The 23993-nt window shown below is 39.8% G+C and overlaps 1 protein-coding gene across 6 annotated transcripts; it reads left to right on the top strand.

The window, feature by feature from the left end:
* The first annotated feature begins 3408 nt into the window (after positions 1-3408).
* On the top strand, positions 3409-16089 carry LOC146370749 (nectin-4-like). Of its 6 annotated transcripts, none has more exons than XR_014797231.1 (8): positions 3409-3830; positions 10250-10591; positions 10711-11013; positions 11584-11677; positions 12925-13079; positions 13590-13689; positions 14199-14291; positions 14916-15018. XR_014797231.1 is itself a non-coding variant. In XM_084908919.1 (7 exons), exons 1-7 carry the CDS (start codon positions 3713-3715, stop codon positions 14209-14211), a joined length of 1125 nt encoding a protein of 374 aa, XP_084765045.1. In that variant the 5' UTR covers positions 3409-3712; the 3' UTR covers positions 14212-15028. The 6 variants fall into 6 exon arrangements, 3 of the variants coding, with proteins under 3 accessions (XP_084765045.1, XP_084765046.1, XP_084765044.1); XR_014797233.1 differs by having other exon boundaries at positions 3410-3830; positions 14226-14291; XM_084908919.1 differs by having other exon boundaries at positions 14199-15028.
* Positions 16090-23993: the final 7904 nt, after the last annotated feature.

The following is a 23993-nucleotide window of genomic DNA, read 5'->3' as shown; positions in this document are numbered from 1 at the left end:
ACTTACATTTATATTAAGCAAGACAGAGTTTGGTACTCAAAACTTTGGAAAATTAAAATTACCTAAACATATGTAAAATCTGATCCCTCAATTTCGGGTTAAACCATAAGTGAATGGTTTTTATGTTAAAGATCAGTTTTTGAATGCCAAAAAGATGATGTATTAGTTTGTCTTTACCTCCATTAAATGTTTTGGGAAATCTTCTTGTATACCCAAACTATTTATATTTATTGTTGAATCTGTAGTCTAAAATAGTGGCTCACTGGGGTGCATGTTCCTAATATTGTGTTTACTTCATTAAACTGGACGCCATTTTTCTATGTTTTTGTGTCTAAGCTACAGCTACAGCTGTTCAGAGGGAGCTGGAACAAATTACCCTTGCTATCTTCACCATCGAAAGAGTTGATGCCAGCACTCCTCCAGCCGATGTGGGTATAACCATCTCGGGTGTTCTGCATGACCTGGAAGACCTGGCCTCTGCATGTGCACTCTTAATGGGTGGGATATATGCACTGAATCTCAGTTAACCTCAAGACTGAAAGCTTTCTTTGAAGTACTTCAGAAGCTCTTCCTTCATCTGTATGTCAGCAGACTCTTGACCAAGGTACAGATGCTCAAGAATAAACTGAATGAATAAGCCGACCCTTAATTTGGATGATGAATGTTCTGTCAGATGGACAGAAGTTTTTCGGAGGCTGAATGGGAATAAAATGGTAATTTGTTGAAAATGACAGATAAAGGGAAAATTACATTTAAGAGAAATTTAGAAAATTTTGAAAAGTTTGTAAACTACTACAGTTTGAGAGATTTTACTCTTGTGGGGGGGATTTAATTGAGATTCAAAGGATTTAATTGAGAGATGATACTGCACCAGAAATGTTGAAGGGTGGTGTGTATATTAGCGTTCAAGGCATATTGTTATGAGGTGGAAATATGTTCATATTCTGTTTGTGCTACATTGTGTGCATTGTAAAGGTAATTGCAATACATACTAAGAATAAGGGTAATTTGGGAATACAGGATGAATGTATATTTTGCGGACTTTTAAAGACGAACAATTTTTTCCATGTTAAAATGTTTACAACTCAAGCTTTTTGCCCAAACACTGGTAAAATAAACGTTGACAGTGGCAAGTGTTAAATGGTTACTGCTGTGCTGTTGCAAAAAAACTGAACACTGACAAGCTGTTTTATTGTTAGACCATAATGTTGGTATGTTTTATTAAAGTTTTATTTGGGATGGTGATATAATTTTCTTTGATTGCTAATATCAGTGGACTATTTATTATTATTATTATTATTATTATTATTATTATTATTATTATTATTATTATTATTATTACATTAATTTTTTTAATTGTGGCTGTTGAGGTGGACACTTCACTTTGCATTGTTAAAGGAAAGCACTTCATTGGCGTTGTGTTACTGGACTGACCCTAAGCAATCATTGCAAATAGCAACTTTGCTATCCATTTTAGACACTAAAAGAAAAAACACTCCACAGACCTTACTAGCATCACATGTGCATAACTCAAGTGTCATCTTATCAACATGTTATGTGGTCTTCAATGTTTTTTTTCTTCTATTTCTGGCAGATACAGACATTTAATTTAAAGTCGTGATGTTGCATCTGTCTACATACTGTTAGTTACTAACCCTAATGAGCTGTCGTGTTTTGTTTCGGACCGGTTTTACACAAATGCTCACTGAATGTGTTGGCAATAAAAGAAATTTAAAAAAATAAGTTGGATGTACTTAATTCATTTGTGTGGAACCTGTTGACAAAATAGATTTATGTAAAACTAATTAGTAAAGCACAAGGTGGCTGAAAATATAATATTTGAATTAATCTAACTTAAATTTAACATTTTACTGCCACAAATAAGAAATGTGTTGAAGTAACTAATCTAAACTATCTAACCTGTAAATATATCATCTATGTTCATACAACATAACTTGATTTAGGTAGTCTTAAATATCTCTTGTTAATCTTAAGTAGTTTTTTAAAATTAGATGAACTAAAGATTTTTGCTTTAAACTAACACAATGCAATTTCGTGGAACCTGTTGACAAAATAATTTTAATTAAAGTCAACGTTTCATTTTTTTGAGTGTACCATCTCTCCTATGGGCTTTTTACAGTCTACACAGTCTCAGATCAGCACAGCCCCTTTTTAACTTTGAGCACCCGCCCCTTTAAACGTGTCTGCACAGCCCTGCACACACACATTGAAAAAGATTTTTATTAAAAAAAAAAGATTGCCTCAACAAAAGGGCACTTTGGTCACCCATCAGGAAAGGGGCAGGTGCTCAAGCCCCTGCTGCCCCCCCTCTGCACGTGCCTGCTGGTGGGGCATGCTCAGGCTGTAATGGTGTGGTGGAGGGCACTGACTGAGGCACATGTGGTTCTGGTTGTGATGTAATAGGGGACAGTAGCTGAGGCATCACAAGAGAAGCAGGAGGCGGTGAAATGGGCAATGCAGGCTGCATTAAAGCAGAAGGTACAGGCTGAGTTGGCAACGGAGGCAAGCAGGCTAAGGGGGCTGTGGATGTGGAGGCAGATATAGGCACGGCTTCTGAAGCAGGTTGCGGGTTTGATGCAGCAGTCTCAAGCTGCACTTGAGGAGTGGGGACTCCTGACTGCTGCTGAATGGTGGGTGCATCTCTTGGACTGGGCCAAGTAAGAGCAGAAATTGTGAACAGTCAGATTGTGTTATACCAAAGAACCCCTGGTGGAGATTTAAATTCACAGAAACAGATGAAAATAAATTCATTTACGAGATTTTATTGCAACGTATTTTTATTAAAAGAATGATTTTGGTTAAAACCACTGCTGCCTGTCTGAATTCAGTTTATACTTTAAATGTTTTACTAAGTTCAGCATGTACAATATGACCATCCTTAAATAAACCAGGGGCAAACATCCTTTCTTTTTCTTTTTATTTCTTTTCCATGAAGAATCACAGTCTAATGGTGTTACATTTTAGGCAGCAGTAGCTAGAAGCGCAGCATTTTTTTAACGAATCATCAGCCTCCATCTATCATCAGCAGATGAGCATCAGATTAGATAGATTCGTCCCTCTGAAAACTCTTGGAGTTGGCTTCATCCGAGTATCATACAGTTAAAAACATGATTGTGGATAACCATAATGAAAAACAGATTCACACACCTGTCCCTGATGTCATCACAGACATTTTGGGGACTTTAGAGATCAGTGACCTTCATGAGAAAATGTATTTTTTTTTATAAACTTAATATAATACAATATAATATAATACATAACTTAATAATATAAGCTATAAAAGGTATATGTATAGTTTATAGTTTGCACTGTGCGTGGTTGCAGTCTTGTGTGCCACCCCCCCCACCCCCAAAAAAACAGAAAACAACGGAAACTCCCTAAGTTTCTCTTCTTGCAGCAGCAGCAGGTGGCCAACTTTTTAATCCGTCATCGTCTACATTTTGATGAACAATCGGTTCCTACCAGTAATTTTTTCATACTTTATAAAAACTGCGCTATCTATCTGTTCATTTTCTCACATGAATATAGCTACAAATTAGACATGCACACAGCCTATCCTGCATCTTGCTTTATTTCCGTCCTAGCGTTTTAAAGACGCACGTCGTGTAGTAACAAACCTAATCTCTCCCGGAAGTCGATATGTGTGGATATCTTTTTTTTCTTTTTTAATTGATCTACCGAGGATTAGCGGATGGATGACATTTCTCCTTTTTGTGGCAATTACCGCCACAGTTTATCGTCCCGATGTCACTCGATGCTGCGCAGGCTGTTATTTCTGATGGTAGCGCTTCTGCGCACAGATGTAACAGGTACGTCGATTACATTTTTTTCTATTTTGTTGTATTTTTATGCTATTGCTGCTTCTTTTGTGGAAGGTAGACTCGTACGAAGAAAGGTGAGGCTTTGTGAAACAGCATCTGCACCGGAACTGGCTGCTTTTGTGATCGTTGCATCTTGATAATGATGTTCACTAACGCAGTGACACAGAAAAGTGTTGCAGAATTCAAAATCTCGTGCAGTGTGATTGTTTAGTCCTCATCACGTGTTTCTGTTGTTCTGAACCTGCATGCATTTTGTTTATGAGATATTTACAACAGAAGAGGGGGTACAAAAGAGAGGAGCGAGACTCATCTGTCTTGCTGAGAAATTGGTCACATTGAATTAATGTCTGCGCGCCTGTGTGTGTTAACACTAGGCTACTCCTTCAGTTTCTGGCTGGGTAATTTCATGAATTTAAACCACAATGAACCGCTGGCTTTGTTGATACAACATTGCAGGTCTTAATGCTCAATTCCGATTTTTTGATCAAATCCGATTTTTTTTGTCCGGTTGTTCACACTACAAATAAAAAGCGGCCGCATGCGCAAAAGAAGACGTCACACACAACGCGCTCTGTTTAGACCCAGACCAAACACTATTGTTTGCCTGATGGCTCTTAATAAAAAGACTTGTTTCGGACTTCACGTTTCCCAATTTTGCTTTAAGTTATAAAGTTATTTTGTTATGTACATATTGTAAATGACCTTTCAAATTTGGTAAAATCTTCACATATGTTTGGTAAAGGTATGACATGGTAAATGTGCCTTAAGGTGAAAAATATGTACGTTGCCTGTGCAAATTAGTACCAGGCTGACAATGGCACATGGTTTGTTAATGTTTCCTTTAATGGAATTAGTTATGTGCAATCAAAATGTTGTTTAATAGAGTTTATGTGTAGTTGTAAGCTAGTTAGGTGATAGTGAATTAAGTGATGCAAATTTGATGTGCATGCTATATGTGAGCAGGAGAAATTTGAAAAAACTTTTAATGAAATCTCTGTGACGCATTAGTATAAGAGACCATCATTCAGCCAGGGATGCTATGGCCTAAAATTTATCCTTATTGCTGTTTCAGAGAGGAGTGGTGCTTCAAAGGATAGTTGCAGATTTCTGTCAGAATCTGTAGATTATACAGTATAAATAAAATGATCACGTTTCTCCAACGTTGTCTCCCCAACAGTTTCACCAGGAAGCAAAACCGATTTTAATTTAATGCACGTATCAAACAAATGCACAGTAATCTATTATTTTTCTTCAGTAATTAAATAGATTCAACATCTTTCTTCAACAGAATTGCAGACTGCACAGATGGTACATTCCCAAAGGAAAGAATACTATAACTTACTAGGGTATATACTAGACTTAATATTTACTGAATACAATAATGGATTTCTATACATTTTACATCAGATGAAAACTTTGGTTGTAAGATTCAGATAAATATTTATTAAAAGCTAGACATTTTAATTGAGAATAAGAAGGAAAAGTATTTCTTTGTGCCCCCCTTTTCCCTGTTCATGCCCTCCCTGAGCCCCTGGCAAAACTTTGCTAGAGCCGCCCCTGCACAGTTACCAGCTGTGAGCTACATAAAAAAAGGATCCTGGTGTTATTTGTCTCTCAGAAACAGTTCATAACTTCCCTTCAACTCATTCATGTCACCTAAAAGGTAAACCTGTTTCTTCATCACCTGTTCAGCTCTGATGATTCAGTAAGGACATCTCCTGGTTTCATCTTCATGTTTCCCTCTCACCAGGATATCCAAACCGATATCATGACCAGCAGTTTTTACGGCTGTGGCTCCAGCAAACATCAGCTGATACTAGAAATTAATATTAAATAAATTCTAACAACAGCTGATCAAGCTAACATGCTGCTGTTTTTTTAGCGCGACATCCGCTGGTTTCCAATTTCTGGCGCAGAGAGAAAAGCCGATCAGCTGATCATTGATCAGTTTAATGATTGAATTAGCAACTTTCTAGCTGTAGTACGGGAGAAATCGCGTTCCTTTTCACCTCGACTTTAAAGTTCGACCTCCTCGGCTGTAATTGGTCCAGCCCAGAGTCGATCATGACCAACTGGCCAATCCACCACCATTCATTTATACCGTAAAAGAAAAGAAAAGAAATAAAACCCCATCGGCCCATAAAAACGAAAAATCACGAGCAGCCCACCGGGCAAATGCCCGGTATGCCCGATGGCCAGTCCAGCCCTGTCAATCGCCAATCTCTCTATTTCTGTCACTTCCTCTCTCTCGTCTGTGACTATAATCATTTGAATAAGGTGATATTTCTTTAATTAAACTTTGAATGTTGGGGTTTATGTGAATGGAGACCTGCTGGTTTTCACAACCCATCGCAAAGATAATAGAGAGAGAAGGCCTGTTATTTTCTTTTGCACGTGCCTATGTACCTGCTTATAAATGTACGGTCACGTGACATTTGTGTTTCGAAAAATCTGAGCTGAGCTTGATGTCAGCATCAAGCTTCCCATCCCTGCAGAGAATGTTTATCTCATCCTTTGTGTTTTTATCTTCTTCGGGACTTATCCCCTACAAATTTGTTTCACAGTTAGGTGCCTGACTGACAACTGTATAAAACAAAAACTACATACAATATTTGAAGCACATAGCGCGCAGTCGTAAATTCCCCCTAATTTTGGTATGATCCAAGCTCAGGCACTAGCCGACTGAGCACAGCAGCTGCTGTCTGCGAATTTGCTGTTGGAGAAACGCAGACAGAGGAGAGCTTAAGTTTGACCAGGTACCAAAGCAAATCATTCGTACTGTACAAATAATGTAAATATGGCGGTGTATCACGAAAGATTGATATCAAACTGAACACTTGACCCATATTACGTTACTTGCTCTTCCAGTGAATCAACAAATGGCGAAATGAAAAGCCGAACAACAACAATGCTGCAAAACAAGAGGAATTTCAATACACAGCAGTATATTCACAGTTTAAACCAGATATTTACATACACTTTAGGGAAAAAACATAAAAACATTTTTTTTTTACTGTTAAACATCAATTTAGAGTAAACTTGTTTTTATTTTAGATAAATAAATATTGAAATATCTTTTGAATTAGTTAAATGTCAGAATAAAGAGAGAGAGAGCTGTCTATTTTTTATCACGTTTTTATTGTGTCTTGAATTAATAAGAAAACTCCAGACGTTTCCATTCTGAGCTTAAGAAGCTTCTGATAGGTTATTAGAGTCCATGTGAGTAAATTGGTGGCACACCTGTGGATGCATATAAGGCAAAACACAGAGCCTGTTTCTTTGACATGGGAAAATCAAGAGATATCAACCAAAACACCAGGGAAAGAATTGTGGAGCTCCATAAGTGTGGCTCAATTTTGAATACAATTTGGGTTCCATTTGCAATTAAGAAATACATACAATTTCTCTCTTTACATCTTAAATTCAACAAGCATGTTTATATATTTATCAATCTAAAAAAACATTAAGTCTGATTTGATGTTTTACAATTAAAGTGTTTGTATTTTTATCTGAAGAGTATGTAAATATATTGTTTCAACTGTATATTTGATGATATTGGTGTTTGGCTTGATTGTTAGCACAAAGAGGGAGAGAGAGGAACAGAGAGGGGGATGGAGAGGATAATGAGGACAGAACAGAGATGGAACAAGAGCCAGGTGCACTGAAAAAAAGGCCATGTTGGATTTACTTAATTCAATAGTGGACATTGGTTGCACACAAATGTTTTGCTTTGGCAGAAACTTAAACAACTGAGTTAAATCAACACAACTTTTCATATTCAATAAACCTGTGCATTTTGTGTTCATAAAACGCGATTGAAACATGTTTAGATGAAGTAAGGTGAGCTCTTGGAATATTTTAATCCTTCACAATTTTGTCATTTTATTTCAACTTTTTACCCCAGTACTACTTGGTCACTTAAATACTACATGTTGTCTTCATATTACATAATGTTCAACAAAGTCTAGAGTCTGGTTACCATAAAAATTGAATGGATCTACAAAAACTACCATCATCCTAGCTTTATCCTGGTTGCAGGGGGGCTGGGAAATAACCCTGAAGTGATAGGTTACAAGGCAGGGTACACCCTGGACAGCTCACAAGTCTATCACAAACAACCATTTGCACTTACATTGACAGGTAATTTAGAATCACCAATTAACCTAACCTAACTCTAACAACTGAATAACTTTTAACTGTGGGAAGAAACCAGAAGACCCAGACAGAAGCCAGTGCAAACTAGCCAGATTGTGGATTTGAACCCAGGACCTGCTTACTGTGAAGCAACAGCACTAACCACCATGCCAGATTTAGCAAAAGTAGGAAAGCTATGATTTCAAGGCTTGATGCAGAATTTTTTGTACATTTTTGTCCTTGACAGGTTAAACCACAATAAATAGCAATAGCATACACATGATGTGTGTGTAGTTGTCTGCCTCTTAGAACTCCAGTGATTTTCCTGCAGTTTGACATCTCGTGCGATCTTGTGAATTTCATGAGTTCAGCAACTAACCACTCTTACTAGATTGTATCATGTCATCCAACAAGAACAAATTAAGTTGTTGAATTTTGTACAAATCCTTCATGATTTAATTACGTTCATAGAAACATGAAATTATTGTGTTCAAATTACAAGGTAGACTTTTTTAATGTAACAACCACCCAATTAACTTTTTTCGGTATACTGAAAAAAGTAGAGGCGGCTGCTCGACTTGACTGAGATGGATGCCTTCCTGAAACCACTATTCAAAGCACGTAAGACTGAAATCCCCTGCAGTGTCGTAGTAAGTTATTGACTTACTTCACTCGAACATGACATGAACGATTTAATCTAGCCTCTCTGCATATCATGTAGTTTCTACACTATATAGTTACACTTAACTTTGAAGCATGAGGCACTTGTGTTAAATACACGCAAGATGCTTACGTAAATCCAAGAGCTGGCCAATCCCTTTTTTTTTCAGTGTGAGACAGACCTGTTACTCAAATGGTTGTTTGCCAAAACTAATTAGAACATGTATCTAGTACCTAGTGTATCTTTTTAGCTTTGTTATTTTTCAAATTCTATATTTATTAAGTTATGTAGGTTTGTTTGCACAACAAGGCTAAATAATTATATAAACTTTTCTGAATCTGAATAGTGTACTTTTGTAGAATTAAAAAATAATATGGTACAAACTAGTAACTCATCATATTATCTATTGAAAAGGAATATTTGAATTAATTGAAAATGTCATTGACAGGTTCGCAAAACTCAAGCCTCGAAGATACAGTCTCATGTTACCACAATAAAGAGGTGTTGTCATTGTAGTGCAGGTCTATAATGATTTTCAGTGCTACTATCATCTAGTTTTGGTTCTGGTTCTGTTTTGGTTAAGTCCTAAAGTAGTCCTGATTTTGAACTGTTGTAGCCCTGTTTTAATTCCTGATCAGTTCTGGGTCTGGTTGAATTGGGGTTTAGTCCTCGTGTCTTGATACAGCCCTCATTTTTTCTGCCTTGCTGTTGTATTAAAAAACTAGTTTAAGGTGTCCTGCATATGTGATATATTTTTTTTTCTCATATGAAGTTATTCTTTTTCAAACAAAACTCAAAACACAGCCTAATAAATCTTCAACTTCACGCCATGTTTTTCAGTCATTTCTACACCCCCCCAATCCCACATGCATGCTACCGTTTAGGGCTAAGCCCCAGGTGTATGCATGCATGACCTTCTTCCTGTTTTACGTTGAAGGTCCGCGTCATGTGTCAGTTTTGCGTCTTCCCTGTCTTGTCATGTGTAATTGTCATCAGTCGTGTCTCCCAGCCGTTCCCTCTTTGCCCAGTTCACCTTTTGTATTTATTGCCTGTGCTTGCCCCTGTTCGTTGTCGCGTTGCCCCTCATGCTGTGTGCATCTCCCTGTGTTCCCCTAGGTTTCAGAAGCTCAGTTTAGCCTGGTTCTGTTTTGTATCACTTCCTATTCTGCAATGAAGCAGTGTTTAAGTTCATGTTCTGCCTGTTAGTCCTGCATTTTGGGTCCAATTCCTGCCTGCCACAAAGCTGTAACATAACAAGTTACTCGCGTAGCCTTGATTCGTTCACATGTAGCAAGGGATTCAGTTGTGTTACTTTACTTTTGGCTATTTGATAAACAGATTTCATTTTAAGCTTGAGTCCTTTAAACTCCCAAGAAATTGAGAAATTGTTCAAATATTTATCACCGTCACAGTGATTTTTCATTTATATTTGGAGGCTAAGACCTCTTTGTTATGCCACATTTTTATTATGCAGGAAAAACACTGCAATTGTATGTCAGCAAGATGCTGCAAAACTGCCTAATTTCAAGATTTGGTGTAGAGACAAAGCACACACACAGAAAGTAAGATATAGAAGAAATTGTAATCTGATAGTGTTTCATGCTTTTTACAGCTCTCCAGGTGATTGGTGGAAACGTAACAGTGGTTCAAGGAGGTACTGCTATCCTACCGTGTCATGTCATTGATACCAATGATGACTTGACACAGATTACCTGGCAGAGGAGGACAAGAGAAAAACCTCACAATGACAATTTCCTAACTATCCTACCCAGAGATGGTCCACAGTTTTTCAATGGACATGATGATCGATTTAAATATATCGGGAATTTTAATGACAATAATGGAACTCTCCAGTTATCCAATGTTGCCCTGAAGGATGAAGGCAGCTACACATGCATCTTCACCTTTTTTCCCAGTGGAAATCAGAAGACAGAGATACCTCTGAATTTGCTTGGTATACTAAACTTTTTTTATCTTTAAAAAATTCTGTGTGTTCGTTTGCGTGATAGAGACAGAGTTACTTTGATCATCCTGTATGCATGTTTATTTATTTGTGTGCTGTAACTCTCCTAGTGCCTCCTTTCACAAACATCAAGGAAAATCTTCCCACTTTGGGCAAAGAAGAGGTTTTATTTGCTACCTGCACGGCTGCTGGATCGAAGCCTCCTGCAGAGGTGAGGTGGCTCACTGGTGCTTTGGGAGACAAAGTGAGGACAGCAGCAAACTCCACTCAGTATGACAACGGTACAACTACCACAGTCAGCTCTCTGTTTGGCGTTCCTACGAGAGAGATTAACGGTCACCAGGTCCAGTGTGTCATCAGCGGTGACTCTCTGACTAAAAAAGCAACCCTGCCCTTCACCATACAGGTCTACTGTGAGTATCAGCTGCTCATGGAGTTACCATTTAGTGCTTATTGAAGAAGTTTAATTATTTGATCAAATATTTAAAAAATGTATACAGAAATTAAATGACACAGACTGTCCTACAGAGTAGAATGTCAATAACCATGTGCATCTGTTTATCTGTTTCTGGCCCTCCAGTTCTATCATGACGCCATGCCACAACATAAAAGAGGTTTCAAATTGCTTTGTCTTAAAAATGATGTCGTTGTTCTTTATTCACACACATGATCAGAGGACGAAGCAAAAATAATTCAGACTAATTTGAAAATGAAAGCATGCTCCTCCAGTACCGTTTCTTTTTTTAGTGTATGGTGAAGCTGTTTTTTGGTGGAAGTCCCCAAAATGACGACAAAATTTACTGAGCCTTTTTTTTAGTCAGCCCTTTTAACACCCTTAAATGTGCATGAAAGGATCACTGCTTAAAAAAAAAAGAAAAGCAACCAAGATTCATGGTTCTGCCTGCCATGATAGGATTCAAAGGTATGTTCACTTTTATTTTGACAGTTTATGATTAACACACTTCTGTTTCTTTTTTTTGCAGTCGCCCCCACAGAAGTGAAGATTAGAGTGATTTCAGAGGACTCGTTTGAGTGTTTGACAGAAGCCAACCCAAACGCAAAATTTGCCTGGAGCAGGTAAAGCAGTTTGAATAATGGTTTCAGTTAATTTAAGTGATTCCATTGATTCTTTAGGTTTGTCTAAGTACACTGTGCTGAAAAAGCCCTGAGAGAGGGCAAGCTTTCGCTGGTATGACATCACCACTTAGGCTACGTTCACACTGCAGGTCTTAATGCTCAATTCAGATTTTTTGACCAAACCAATGTTTTTGTCTGTTTGTTCACACTACAGATAAAATGTGACAGCAAGCGTGCTCTGGTGTGAACCCTCAAAGCGGCCCGCATGCGCAAAAGAAGACGTCACACACAAAGCGCTTTGTTTAGACCCAGACCAAACAGTATTGTTAGCCTGATGGCCGTTAATATAAAGACTCGTTCCGCACTTTACGTTTCCCAATTTTGCTTTAAGTTGTAAAGTTATTTTGTTATTTACATATGGCCTAATAATGATCCTTATGGCTGTTTTAGAAAGGAGCGGTGCTTCAAAGGATAGTTGCAGATTTCTGTCAGAATCTGCAGATTATACAGTATAAATAAAATAATCACGTTTCTCCAATGTTGTCTTCCCAACAGTTTCACTAACATCTACACGGGATGGCCAGGAAGCGTTCATGATGTCTTCTCGGGCGCTTCTCCAGCGCTGATAATTGGCGTCTGTCTTGTATCAGCGACGTAAAAGACGGATTTTTGCTCACCGTTCTTGTGATCATTTTGACCCCATGGGGTGAGATCTTGCGTGGAGCCCCAGATCGAGTGATTATTAGTGGTTTTGTATGACTTCCATTTTCTAAAAATTGCTCCCACAGATTTCTTCACACCAAGCTGCTTAACTATTGCAGATTCAGTCTTCCCAGCCTGTTGTTTCTGGTGTCCTTTGACAGCTCTTGCGTCGTGGCCATAATGGTGTCTGGAGTGTGACTGTTTGAGGTTGTGGACAGGTGTCTTTTATGTTATTTTCTGGATTTTCTTTTCTCGTTTTGTCTCTCGTAGCTGAGGAATACCAATGATGAAAATTACAGGCCTCTCTCATCTTCTTAAGTGGGACAACTTGCACGATTGGTAGCTAATTAAATACTTTTTCACCCCACTGTAGATCATGTATTTAGGTTTAATTTCAAGAACATAGCAACATTTATGTGAGCAAGGAAAATGACTAACACAACTAACAAACTAATAGCTGAAATTCATTGGAATTTTAGCACAACTCACTTTTTTTTTTTGCCCTGTCGTGCATTTCACAATAAACCTCATTCATGTTTTTCCAGATCTGGCCAGTCTTTGCTGCAGTCTGCTGTCAAAGTAGATGGTGCAAAGCTACAACTGCTGAGTCGGACCTCTGATCTAAATGGCCTCTATCAGTGTGAAGCATCTAATGCATATGGAAGAAAACACAGTCAGCTGTATGTGCATGTGGCATCAGGTGAGGTCAGCTTGGATTTAACTGTGCAGTTTGTCCAAATCTTTCTCAATTTGTTTCTGATTTCCAAACTTTTGTGCATATTGTATCATTCTGAAGTTATTCTGTTCTATTTTTTTGTGGACCGCAATCAAAGGAAATAAATAGAAACTTGAACATTTACACTTGGAGTAAAATGATGGACTCTCCATATGAAGGCATAAACATACAAGTGAATGAATGAATGATTGAATGAATGACTGATAGATAACTGATGCTCCAGTCATCCAATACATTATATTATTCAAGTCAGTTCCAAAACCTAAAACTTAGAGCATGTCCTGACTTGTGATAGGTTCTGTTCATGGTCGTATCAAGTTTGTCTTGTTTATTTTTGTGCCCTAGAACTTGTTGGAATGACAGAGTTTTTGAATGTGTACAGGTGCAGGTATTACATGGTGTTTGAATGCTGTCCAAGTCATCCAAATGTAAAATTGGAAAAGTCAAATATTCTTAATTCTTGTGTCCATGTAGGAGCATGCTCTGCGGCTTGGGCCTTATTTGGTGTTTTGGTTTTCCTGAATGTCACTGCGGCTGCAGCATGGTACTTTTATAAACATGGATATCTTATAAGGTACTTCTAACATTTACCTGCTTGTCTGTATGTTGGAAAATATAAAGTTTATCTCATTTTAAAGCATATGTGCTTTAAAGGGGACTGATAAAATTGTATTTTTTATTTCTTCATAAATGAAAGAAGTAAAACATATAGCAGGGATCCAAGTGTAGTGTTTGCAATTTGTGAGTGTTAACCTAAAACATGTGGTCAAATGAGTTCTCAGTGCAAGTTAAACAGGTCGTACATATGCTGTAAAAAAGAAATTCCTCAGAGAGAAAGCACATATATTACTTCCTTAACCCTTCTCTGGAGTATGGACCTTTGATGAGGAGCCTCAGAAATGCTCAGTCTTGAGCCATTTTCTCAATCTGATGGCAAATGTATTCTTTTTGAGATCTCTTTACCATATATTCTTGGCCTGCTTCCTTGTCTCTTCCCCTCTGAGTTTCAGAGCTTGTCTGGTGAGGTTGTTGCCTGGTTTCCTATCTATTTCCATTATCTTCTTTATATCTTTTCCTCTGAAGGTACTTGCCTTGAGTTTTTTCCAACAGGTTATGACGGTGGATCTTATTTGGCCAGTAAATCTTCAAGATTTCCTTGGGAAGCTGCTGATGAAGGTCTGTGTCTTACAAATGGTAACCTTTGTCATCCTCCAAGATTCTGAACTTGGTTTGTTGCTCAAGTATTCTTCAGTTCCAGATGTCCTTGAGCCATTAAAAGAAAACTCTTGTTTTTACATTAGTGTCTGTCCTTCCCTGCTTGTTGATGATACTGCAGACCAACGGAGAAGGCAAAAGACTGGGTGGAGAGCAGTGTGGGGTCAGCCAATCAAACAGCAGAGACTGCTTTTAAAAATGCAAAAAATAAATTACAATAAAAATGTTTTTTTTAAAACAAACAGTAGAAATCAAACACTCCTGGCCAGGGGGCAAAAATGAAAAAGAATACGATCAACAAGGTGTAAAGATAATATCTAACAAAGTTCAACAGTAGATCAACAAAATAAGCGAAAATTCCCATATGCACACTCTGTTAAAAGCACTAAAAGTCCACTTGAAAATGACACAAGCAGTCAGCATCTCAACACTTTAAAATGTTGATATGTACTGACAGTGTTTCCTCTGATGTTAGAACAGTTTCTCACATGTACTTTCTCATGTGCATCTTTGGGTTTTGTTTGTTTGTTTGTTTGTTTTTTAACCACAAATAATGACAGGGAGCATGTCCTACTGTTTTCTTAGGAGACCAGAAAACACACCAGATGATGACAACACACCAGAGAGTGAGCATGTTCCACTGAGAGCTAGCAGTGCAGTAGATGATCCCGGACCACATGATGTTCCACGATCTTCCAGAAGTGCACATGATGATGATGGACTATCTAGGAGAACAGATGATGATCATGGACCAGAAGATGACAGAAGACATGGATCACTGTCGACTAGCAGTGCTGGAGGTGACCAAGGACCACATAATGTCTCACCCTCCCCCAGGAGAGCAGTGTGATCATGGGCTACATTAGACCTTCCCAAAGTGTGGGGCCCACCCCCTAGGGGGGATGCAGAGCCATTGCAGGGGGGGCGCGGAATGAAAAGGGGGGGAAAAAACAAAACGCTTGGACACTGCTAGCACGGGGCGCCCACAGAAATGCAAAGCAGGAGATGAAGCATCGCTGAATATGTTTCCAAACCAACTTCATTCTAAGCCAAAGACTAGAAAATATGGTGAAGCATGTCTTCCCTTTGGCTTCACCTGCACAAGTGCCAAGGTAGGTCTCCCCTGCAGGTTTTCCCTGTGTTGGGAGCAGCGCTGGGCTGTTCAGATCACGGACAAACAGGATCCCACAGTTGTTTATGTTTTTAAACCCATTTTGCACAGAGAGGCATTTTTTGAAAAATGTATTGATAGTAATGTTGAATATTATTACACATGAAAAAAAAATAAAAACTACACGTAAAATAATCACACCGTGACGCCTCTGCTTTTCTAAATAGAGGGACAGTAACTGCGTGTGTATATGTAAGCGTGTAAAACCTGCACATAGTCAAATTAACAGTATTTTGTCTCTATCTGCCATTCTGCAATTCATCTCATGTAAACAATAACGTGGCGCACAGCGTGACGTGAAAAAAGGCACATACCTTTGACGTTGCGTGATGAACTCCGTATTCCTCGTCCACATGTAAACGCAAAAAAGGAGTTTTAAAAAAATCTCCGTTTTCGGTGATTCGAAACGCCGTTTACGTGTGGACAAAACATCTGCTTTTTCAAAAATACCCGTGTAGGTGTGGACGTAGCGTAAAAGAGTTAGTAGTTTATTTTCTTACTACCTGTAATTTATTGCAGATTACTTGTATTTGCTTAATTGTTTACTAAATGTTTGAGGTGTGAAATAAACCGCAATGGAGCAAAATATGGGTGTGTGTGGTTGGAGGATGTGTTTGTGAAGGGGGGGGGGCGAACTTTTTTCTTGTAAAACAAGGGGGTCCAGCAAAAAAAGTTTGGGAACCACTGGGCTATATGATGACAGACAGCATGTCCCACTATCTCCCAGGAGTGCACATGATGATGATCATGGACCAGAAGATGACAGAAGACATGGATCACTGTCGACTAGCAGTGCTGGAGGTGATCAAGGACCACATAATGTCTCACCCTCCCCCAGGAGAGCAGTGTGATAATGGGCTACATGATGACAGACAGCATGTACCACTATCTCCCAGGAGTGCACATGATGATCACGGGCCATCTAGGAGAACAGATGATGATCATGTACCAGAAGATGACGGAAGGCAAGTATCATTGTTGCCTTACAGTGCTGGAGATGATCACAGACCACATGATGCCCCACCAACTCCCAGAGGTGGACATGATGATCAGGGACCATCTAGGAGAACACATGAATATCATGGACCAGAAGATCATAGAAGACATGGATCACTGTCAACCAGCAGTACTGGCGGTGATCAAGGACAACATATTGCCACACTGTCCCCCAGAAGAGCAGAAGTTCATCACAGACCAAATGATGACAGGTAGAAGTGCAGTGGTGGTGGCAGTGTGTCAATATTTCAAGTAGGTAACGCGATCCTGCTATGCCATGTTATTGATATCAATGGCATCACTAGTGATGGGAATATTAGCATTATTTGTTTTCAGTAATTAGTAATCTAACAAATTACTATTGCTATTGTTACAACCAGAGATGGGAAGTATCGCGTTACTTGTACTTGTACTTTTTTCAAGTAACGAGTAAAGTAAGGGATTACTATTGCAAGTAACGGTAATTAGATTACCGTTACTTTCCCATAAGCACGCTGCGTTACTGCGTTACTAAAACCGTGATTTTTTTGCGAGAGTCTCTCATGACAGTGACGTAAGCGAGTGCAACGTTCGTGACAACAGCTGTGTGCAGATCAACAATGGATAACATATCAAGTGCGGGAGAGAGTATGAGCGTGCAGTGTTTAAAGCGTGGAAGTACTGACCTTACTTTGAGTTTGATTCCGTAGAAAGTGACAAAAACATTAGCAACCGTTGTGCGTGGGAAGAAATCTTCTTTTTACAGCGAAAAAAACCCCCTAAACTTCCAAGCAAGCACCGAGTGCGCTATGACGTAATGGGAAATTCACAGAGAAACTTGCAGATTCTTCAACTGACCGCTGCGGCACACCCGCGCCAGGGCACACCTCCACCTACCCCACTCCTGCTTTACAGGTGAAAATAGAGCAACAGAACCGCTAGTCTTTGATTTTATTTATTTTCTGCTGTGTTTTACTTGCATCTATTTGAAAGACTGAGTGTAAACACAAAAAATATTTTATTTTATGTGCTGGAATGTGCAGAAAATAGGTTTAAATGTTAAACAAATTTCTTCCAGTCAGAGAATGTTGCATGTAATTAAATTTTTGCTTCATGCATAAAGTTAAAAGATTAAAACTAATAAAACACGTTTTAAAAAGAGACTTTTCCATTTGATTACATTTTGTATGATGGATTATGCAGAAAAAGTAGAATTGGGCTGAGTGATCTATCGCTTTATCACCTATTCAGGTTGCAAATCGTGTTTTTAAAAAGTAACTAAGTAACTACGTAATTATTACTTTTGAAAATAAGTAAACAGTAAAGTAACGGGATTACTTTTGGGGCGAAGTAATCAGTAATTAGTTACTGATTACTTTTTTCAAGTAACTTGACCAACACTGGTTACAACGGTCTTACAATTACTAACCAGAAAATGCAGTGCAGCTGATTATTTTAAAGGCAAAAATTGAACTGCCTGAAGGATGACAGCAGATGCACGCACATCTTTACCTAGGCAACTCCAGGCCTCGAGCGCCGGTGTCCTGCAGGTTTCAGATCTTACCCTGGGTCAACGCCAGTGGTGGGAATAACGGCGTTACAAGTAACAGCCTTAAAAGTAACGGCGTTACTTCTTTCAGTAACGACTAATCTAACTAATTACCAATCCTATTGTTACAACACCGTTTCCCTTACTAACAAGAAAATGCGGCGCAGTCGCGTTACTATTTTTCAACAAATAGACGGTTGAAGCTGTGTTCAGGTTACCGCAGCTTATATCGGTAGCACGGAAGTAGCTTTAAGTGATCTGGGCATTACAGCTTTAGGCACCTGCGCGCCCTCCCGCGGACGGTAATCACAATCACTGTCTAGCACAACACCTGGAACTAAGGGGGAAAAAACATTTGCATGAGTGCTGCTGTTTGACTGAGGAAGAATAAAGTAGTCGTGGTAAGCCAATCACATGACCACTTTAAGATGACAAAGCAACAAGGTGATATATACCAGTTTTGTGTTGATTGTGTTGATAGGCCACGTAAAACCAGAATCGTGATAAACAATATATACGCCTGTTTTTCCTGAATAGTTTCGTCATGTTTAATGTTTAAGGACAGCGTTAGCAAGCACTCTCTGCTTATGACCAAACGTTCATGTTGGTGGAAAAATGTACCATGTCGACCAATCAAAAATGACAACGCAACATGACATTTGGTTGTTTAGGAAGAGGGTAAGTTTTAGGAGTGACGGCAAGGGAGAGAGAAAGAAAGAAAGACAGCAGAAAAAGAGAGAGAGCGAGTTTTGAGATGTGAGAGATTTGTGATGTTTAGCGTGTTTGGAGTGTGTAGTTAATGTGTTGTCTTGTGTAGTTAGTGTGTAGTGTTGTGAATAGTTTTGTGTTGTGTGTCAGAACAATGAGGTGACTGCTTTCTCCAGGTAAAAAGCAGAATGAGTGATACACCTGCTCAGTGGCGGTCCTAGCCTGTTTGGCGCCCTGGGCGCCCTGGGCGAACACTAAAGTAGAATAAAGTATTCTGATTCTGATTGTTTCAGGATGATCTGCCATTATCCAATGACACATCTGCTTACCTGTATCTTTTGTTCGTTTCTCCTCCTCTTCTTTTCTCTTTTTTCTAAACTGAGGACCTGATGGCTTTGGACTTTTCTTGTCCATCTTCCATTGGTTTTAATTTTGCACTCCAGTATGAACACAAATCCCTCAACCCGAGGATCACCACAACATAACCTAACACACCTACACCTAACCGATCGGTGCCTATGCCATTCCCAATATGCGCTGGCTGATGTCGGGGCAGCATGAGTACGAGCATTTTTAATTTTTTTTTTGCCGATGCCCGTGATGCTGCCCCCCACCACGATGCCGCCCTGGGCAACCGCCCGTGTCGCCCGTATCTAAAACCGCTACTGCACCTGCTGCTGTTAGACCTGCAGGGGCAGACTTCCATCAAATATGAATTCTGCAAACATTAATCTCCTGCTAAAACCAGGCAAAGACCCTGTATATCCCTCAAGCTATCGTCCAATATCCCTTATAAATGTAGACCTCAAAATAATCTGCAAAGCTCGAGGAGAGTCTCGAAGAGACTAGAGAAAATAACCCCCCTCTTAATTCATCCTGACCAAACTGGTTTCATAAAAGGTAGGCACTCATCAACAAATACACGTAGATTACTTAATTTGATAGACTACTCATACAGTAAAAACCTTGAAACTACAATATTTTCTTTAGATGCAGAAAAAAAATTTGACAGAGTTAACTGGAAATTTCTATTTGCAACTTTACACAAATTTGGTTTTGGATCTTCTTTCATCAACTGGTTAAAAATATTATATAATTCCCCAACACCTTGTGTCAGAACAAATGACCAGACATCCTCCAGCTTCTGTCTCCTGAGGGGCACCAGGCAGGGATGCCCACTCTCCCCTTCACTGTTTGCAATTTTTATCGAACCACTAGCAGCAGCAATTAGACAGAATTCAGTAATTAAGGGCATAAAATGCAAGAACGTGGAACATAAAATCAGCCTTTATGCGGATGATGTGTTACTCTTTCTCCAAAATTCACAAACCAATATCTTGAATTGATAAACTCTTTTGCAAGAATATCAGATTACTCAATTAACTGGTCAAAATCTACAGTCCTTCCGATTAATTGCTCCTTCCATAATTCCTCTTCTACTCCACTGCAATCAGGAAATATAAAATATTTAGGTATTAATATTTCTCCCAAGCTTGCAGATCTAACTAAATTAAACCATATCCCACTTTTAAAGAAAGTAGAAGGTGATCTGGCTAGGTGGAAATGTCTACCCATATCACCAGTGTTGGGGAGTAACGGAATACATGTACCGCCGTTACGTATTTAAAATACAAAATATGAGTAACTGTATTCCGTTACAGTTACCGTTTAAAAAGGTGGTATTCAGAATACAGTTACTTTGTTGAAATAAATGGATTACACTGCGGTACTTTCCTGTTTCATTTTGTCGCGGGTCAGGACTGTTTGGGTTTTGTTTGACAGCTACGTTCTGTTGTTCCAGGCGGCAGCGTTACGGTTGCCATGGTTACAGGGCGACGCTCTCTCTCTCTCTCTGCGACTGTGTGTTTCCTGGGTGAGAGAGCGCCTTTTCGTTGTTGTTGTTGTTGTGCTCAGCTAACAGGCAGAATGCTACAAGCATAGCTCTAAAGAATGTAGCATCATGGGCAGTGTAGTCCGTGTGTAGTCCGTGTTGCAGGGAGAATGGACTGCCATACACGTTATGGGTCTGTGAGCGCGAGGAGGGAGAAAAAGGGGAGTGGAAAGGTATGAGTTGTCATCGAGGAAAAACGGGAGCTGGAAGCATGTAAATATAATAATAACCACTTCAGCCAAGAAGAGTGCCTGACGAGCCCAGTTGTAAGTAAGCTATTAAGACTCGACTGTACACTGTGTTCGTGTTTTCCTCCGAAAACAATAAGTTCCGTTGGAGCAGTCTTTCAACGCCTCTCTCTGTCTCTCGCAAGAAAAGTTGACCCACACAACAAAGTAAAGCTATTTTTCGGCTACGAGCCGACAGGGACCCCGCCGTATTAGTCAGAGGTCCCTTTACTACAGTTCGGAGTCGCGGACCTTCAGTAATAGTAATAAATCACACAGCAATAGTACATTCACGTTGTTGTAAAAAGCATGATAATATATTAAGTAATCCAAAGTATTCAGAATACGTTACTGTCATTGAGTAACGTAACGGAATACGTTACAGAATACATTTTGGGGCATGTATTCTGTATTCTGTAATGGAATACATTTTAAAAGTAACCTTCCCAACACTGCATATCACTCATGGGAAGGGTTGCCGCTATAAAAATGATGATATTACCAAAAATAAATTATTTATTCTCAATGATCCCAACTAAACCGCAATTTTTATCGAACCACTAGCAGCAGCAATTAGACAGAATTCAGTAATTAAGGGCATAAAATGCAAGAACGTGGAACATAAAATCAGCCTTTATGCGGATGATGTGTTACTCTTTCTCCAAAATTCACAAACCAATATCTTGAATTGATAAACTCTTTTGCAAGAATATCAGATTACTCAATTAACTGGTCAAAATCTACAGTCCTTCCGATTAATTGCTCCTTCCATAATTCCTCTTCTACTCCACTGCAATCGGGAAATATAAAATATTTAGGTATTAATATTTCTCCCAAGCTTGCAGATCTAACTAAATTAAACCATATCCCACTTTTAAAGAAAGTAGAAGGTGATCTGGCTAGGTGGAAATGTCTACCCATATCACTCATGGGAAGGGTTGCCACTATAAAAATGATGATATTACCAAAAATAAATTATTTATTCTCAATGATCCCAACTAAACCGCCGCAAGATTGGTTCAGATCTTTAGATTCATATATGTCCAAATTCCTTTGGAAAAATAAGCCCCCACGTATAAGTTTAAAAACATTACAAAAGACCAAGGATAAAGGAGGATTAGAACTACCTAACTTTCAGCACTACTTCTTAGCCAACAGGCTTCAGTTTATCTCAGGATGGCTAAAACATACCCTCTTAGATGAACCTTGGCTAGATGTAGAACAAGCACTTTGCAATAATCTAGAGATTTCAGATCTACCATTTATCAGCTCAAACATCCAACGACATGAATGCTTCAAAAGCGTCAACATCAGCTCTTCTCTGACAGCATGGTGGGAGTTTCTGAAGTTGACAGAGTCTTCATTAATCCCATGCAAATGTACACCTATCTGGAACAACCCTGACATATTACAAAATAATAATATGATAAACTTTTCTGATTGGAGTGGTAAAGGAATCAAATACTTAGAACATATACTAGAAGGAACAGAATTTATTTCATTTGACAGACTAGTTACACAATATGGGATCAACAAGAAAAGATTTTTAGAATATCAACAAATTAAATCCATAATAAAAAAGAAATTTAAACCGGGTCAAGTTGAACTACAAACACCACCAAGTGTGGTTCAATTTCTTACTCTTAAAACCCCCAAATTACTATCCAAAATATACAGAATACTTTCTAAAACAGATGAATCAATATCACTTCCTATTGCAAAATGGGAAGCAGATTTATCAGTTAACTTAGACCAAAACTTCTGGTCTCAGATTTGCTTAAAAACCTTTCATCTAATCAGAAATCCCAGTCTTCAATTAATTCAATACAAAATACTACATAGAGTGCACTATACAGGTCATCGGATGTTCAAAATGGGCTTTACGTCTACCAACAACTGCTCACACTGCCAAACCAATTCACCGGACAATTATATCCACGCTCTTTGGTTCTGTCCACCAGTTCAGAAGTTTTGGCGCGAGATATGTGAAGACTTATCAAAGTGTCTGAAATATAACATTCCAACTTCCCCTTTAGTGTGTTTGTTGGGCAGCTTAGATAATGTCACTTCAGAAAAGAATATAGCCCATATGGTTTTCACTGCCCTATGCATAGCCAAGAAAACAGTCCTCATGAACTGGAAAAATAAAAATAATCTTAATTCTAACCAATATAGAAATTATCTATTAGATTACATTAGTCTTGATACAGCCTCTGCCACCACATCAGATCAATTGCTCTGGGCTCCTTTGATCAGCTCCATCACCTAGTGGGGGTGGGGGGGTCATAGTTTGGTCCCGCCTTCACTGTTGTGATTGGTGTGGGGGTAGGGACAGGCTTAGGGCGTCGGGGGGTTCCCCAGAGGCATCTTCCTTGGGGGGCTCAACCCGGGGTAGCGGTCATGGCCAATTAGGGGCTCTGTTGGCTCTTAGGTGACGGTTTCCTCGTGGCTGCGTGCAGCGGGGCTAGGGGAGGGTCTGTGCTGACGGACGTGGGTTACTGACCTGGTAGCCTGGCTGCCCCTGGGTGGGTCCGGGATGGGCGTGAGGTTCTGGGGGCGCTCCGGCTCTGGGCTGGGGCACTGGCCAGGCCTCGGGGGCTTGGGTCCTGGTTGGTGTGTTGCTGGGGTTGTGGGCGGGTGGGTGTATGGGGGCCCAGCCCTGGCGCAGGGTGCCGCCGGTGTGTCGAGCCACCTGGGGGGCTCTTCAACTGGTGGGGGAGGTTGTCACATCTTGCAGGAGCTTTCCTCTCTTCAGGAACTCTCTCTGCAGGAGGGGGAGATACAGGAGAGGTGGAGGAAGATCTCAGCCTGGGCGTCTATTGTCTTATGTAGTCTGGAAGATGAGTGGATGATGGGGTGGGTGCAGTTTTCTCTGTGGTGGGGTTGGGTGGACTGTCCCGGGCTCTGTGGGGCCGGGCGGCGCTGCTGCACTGGGCCCCGGTCGGGATGGGCCTGGGCCCCCTTTCCCTGGCGGGTCGCGGAGTATGGGGGTGCCTACTGGGGTCAGTGGGGGAGCTGGCCCCAGGGAGGGGTCACTTGCCCCTCCCTTCCTTCCCTCCCCATCTCCAGCTGCCTCCCTCTTCCTGCTCCACCACAACCACCCACACATGCAGGGCCTTGGAGTAGTGGTGTGTCACCAGGG

This window comes from Perissodus microlepis, chromosome 16, assembly GCF_051167445.1.
Source record: "Perissodus microlepis isolate ML-2025 ecotype Zambia chromosome 16, ASM5116744v1, whole genome shotgun sequence".
Classification (NCBI taxonomy): domain Eukaryota; kingdom Metazoa; phylum Chordata; class Actinopteri; order Cichliformes; family Cichlidae; genus Perissodus; species Perissodus microlepis.
This window is presented reverse-complemented; position numbering and strand designations above follow the sequence as displayed.

Excerpts from the sequence above, each read along its gene's own strand:
- LOC146370749 (XM_084908918.1), top strand. The coding sequence starts at position 3,713 with ATGGATGACATTTCTCCTTTTTGTGGCAATTACCGCCACAGTTTATCG. Across the intron at positions 10,592-10,710 it reads GATACCTCTGAATTTGCTTG|TGCCTCCTTTCACAAACATC; the intron begins GTATACTAAACT and ends TAACTCTCCTAG. Across the intron at positions 11,014-11,583 it reads CTTCACCATACAGGTCTACT|TCGCCCCCACAGAAGTGAAG; the intron begins GTGAGTATCAGC and ends TTTTTTTTGCAG.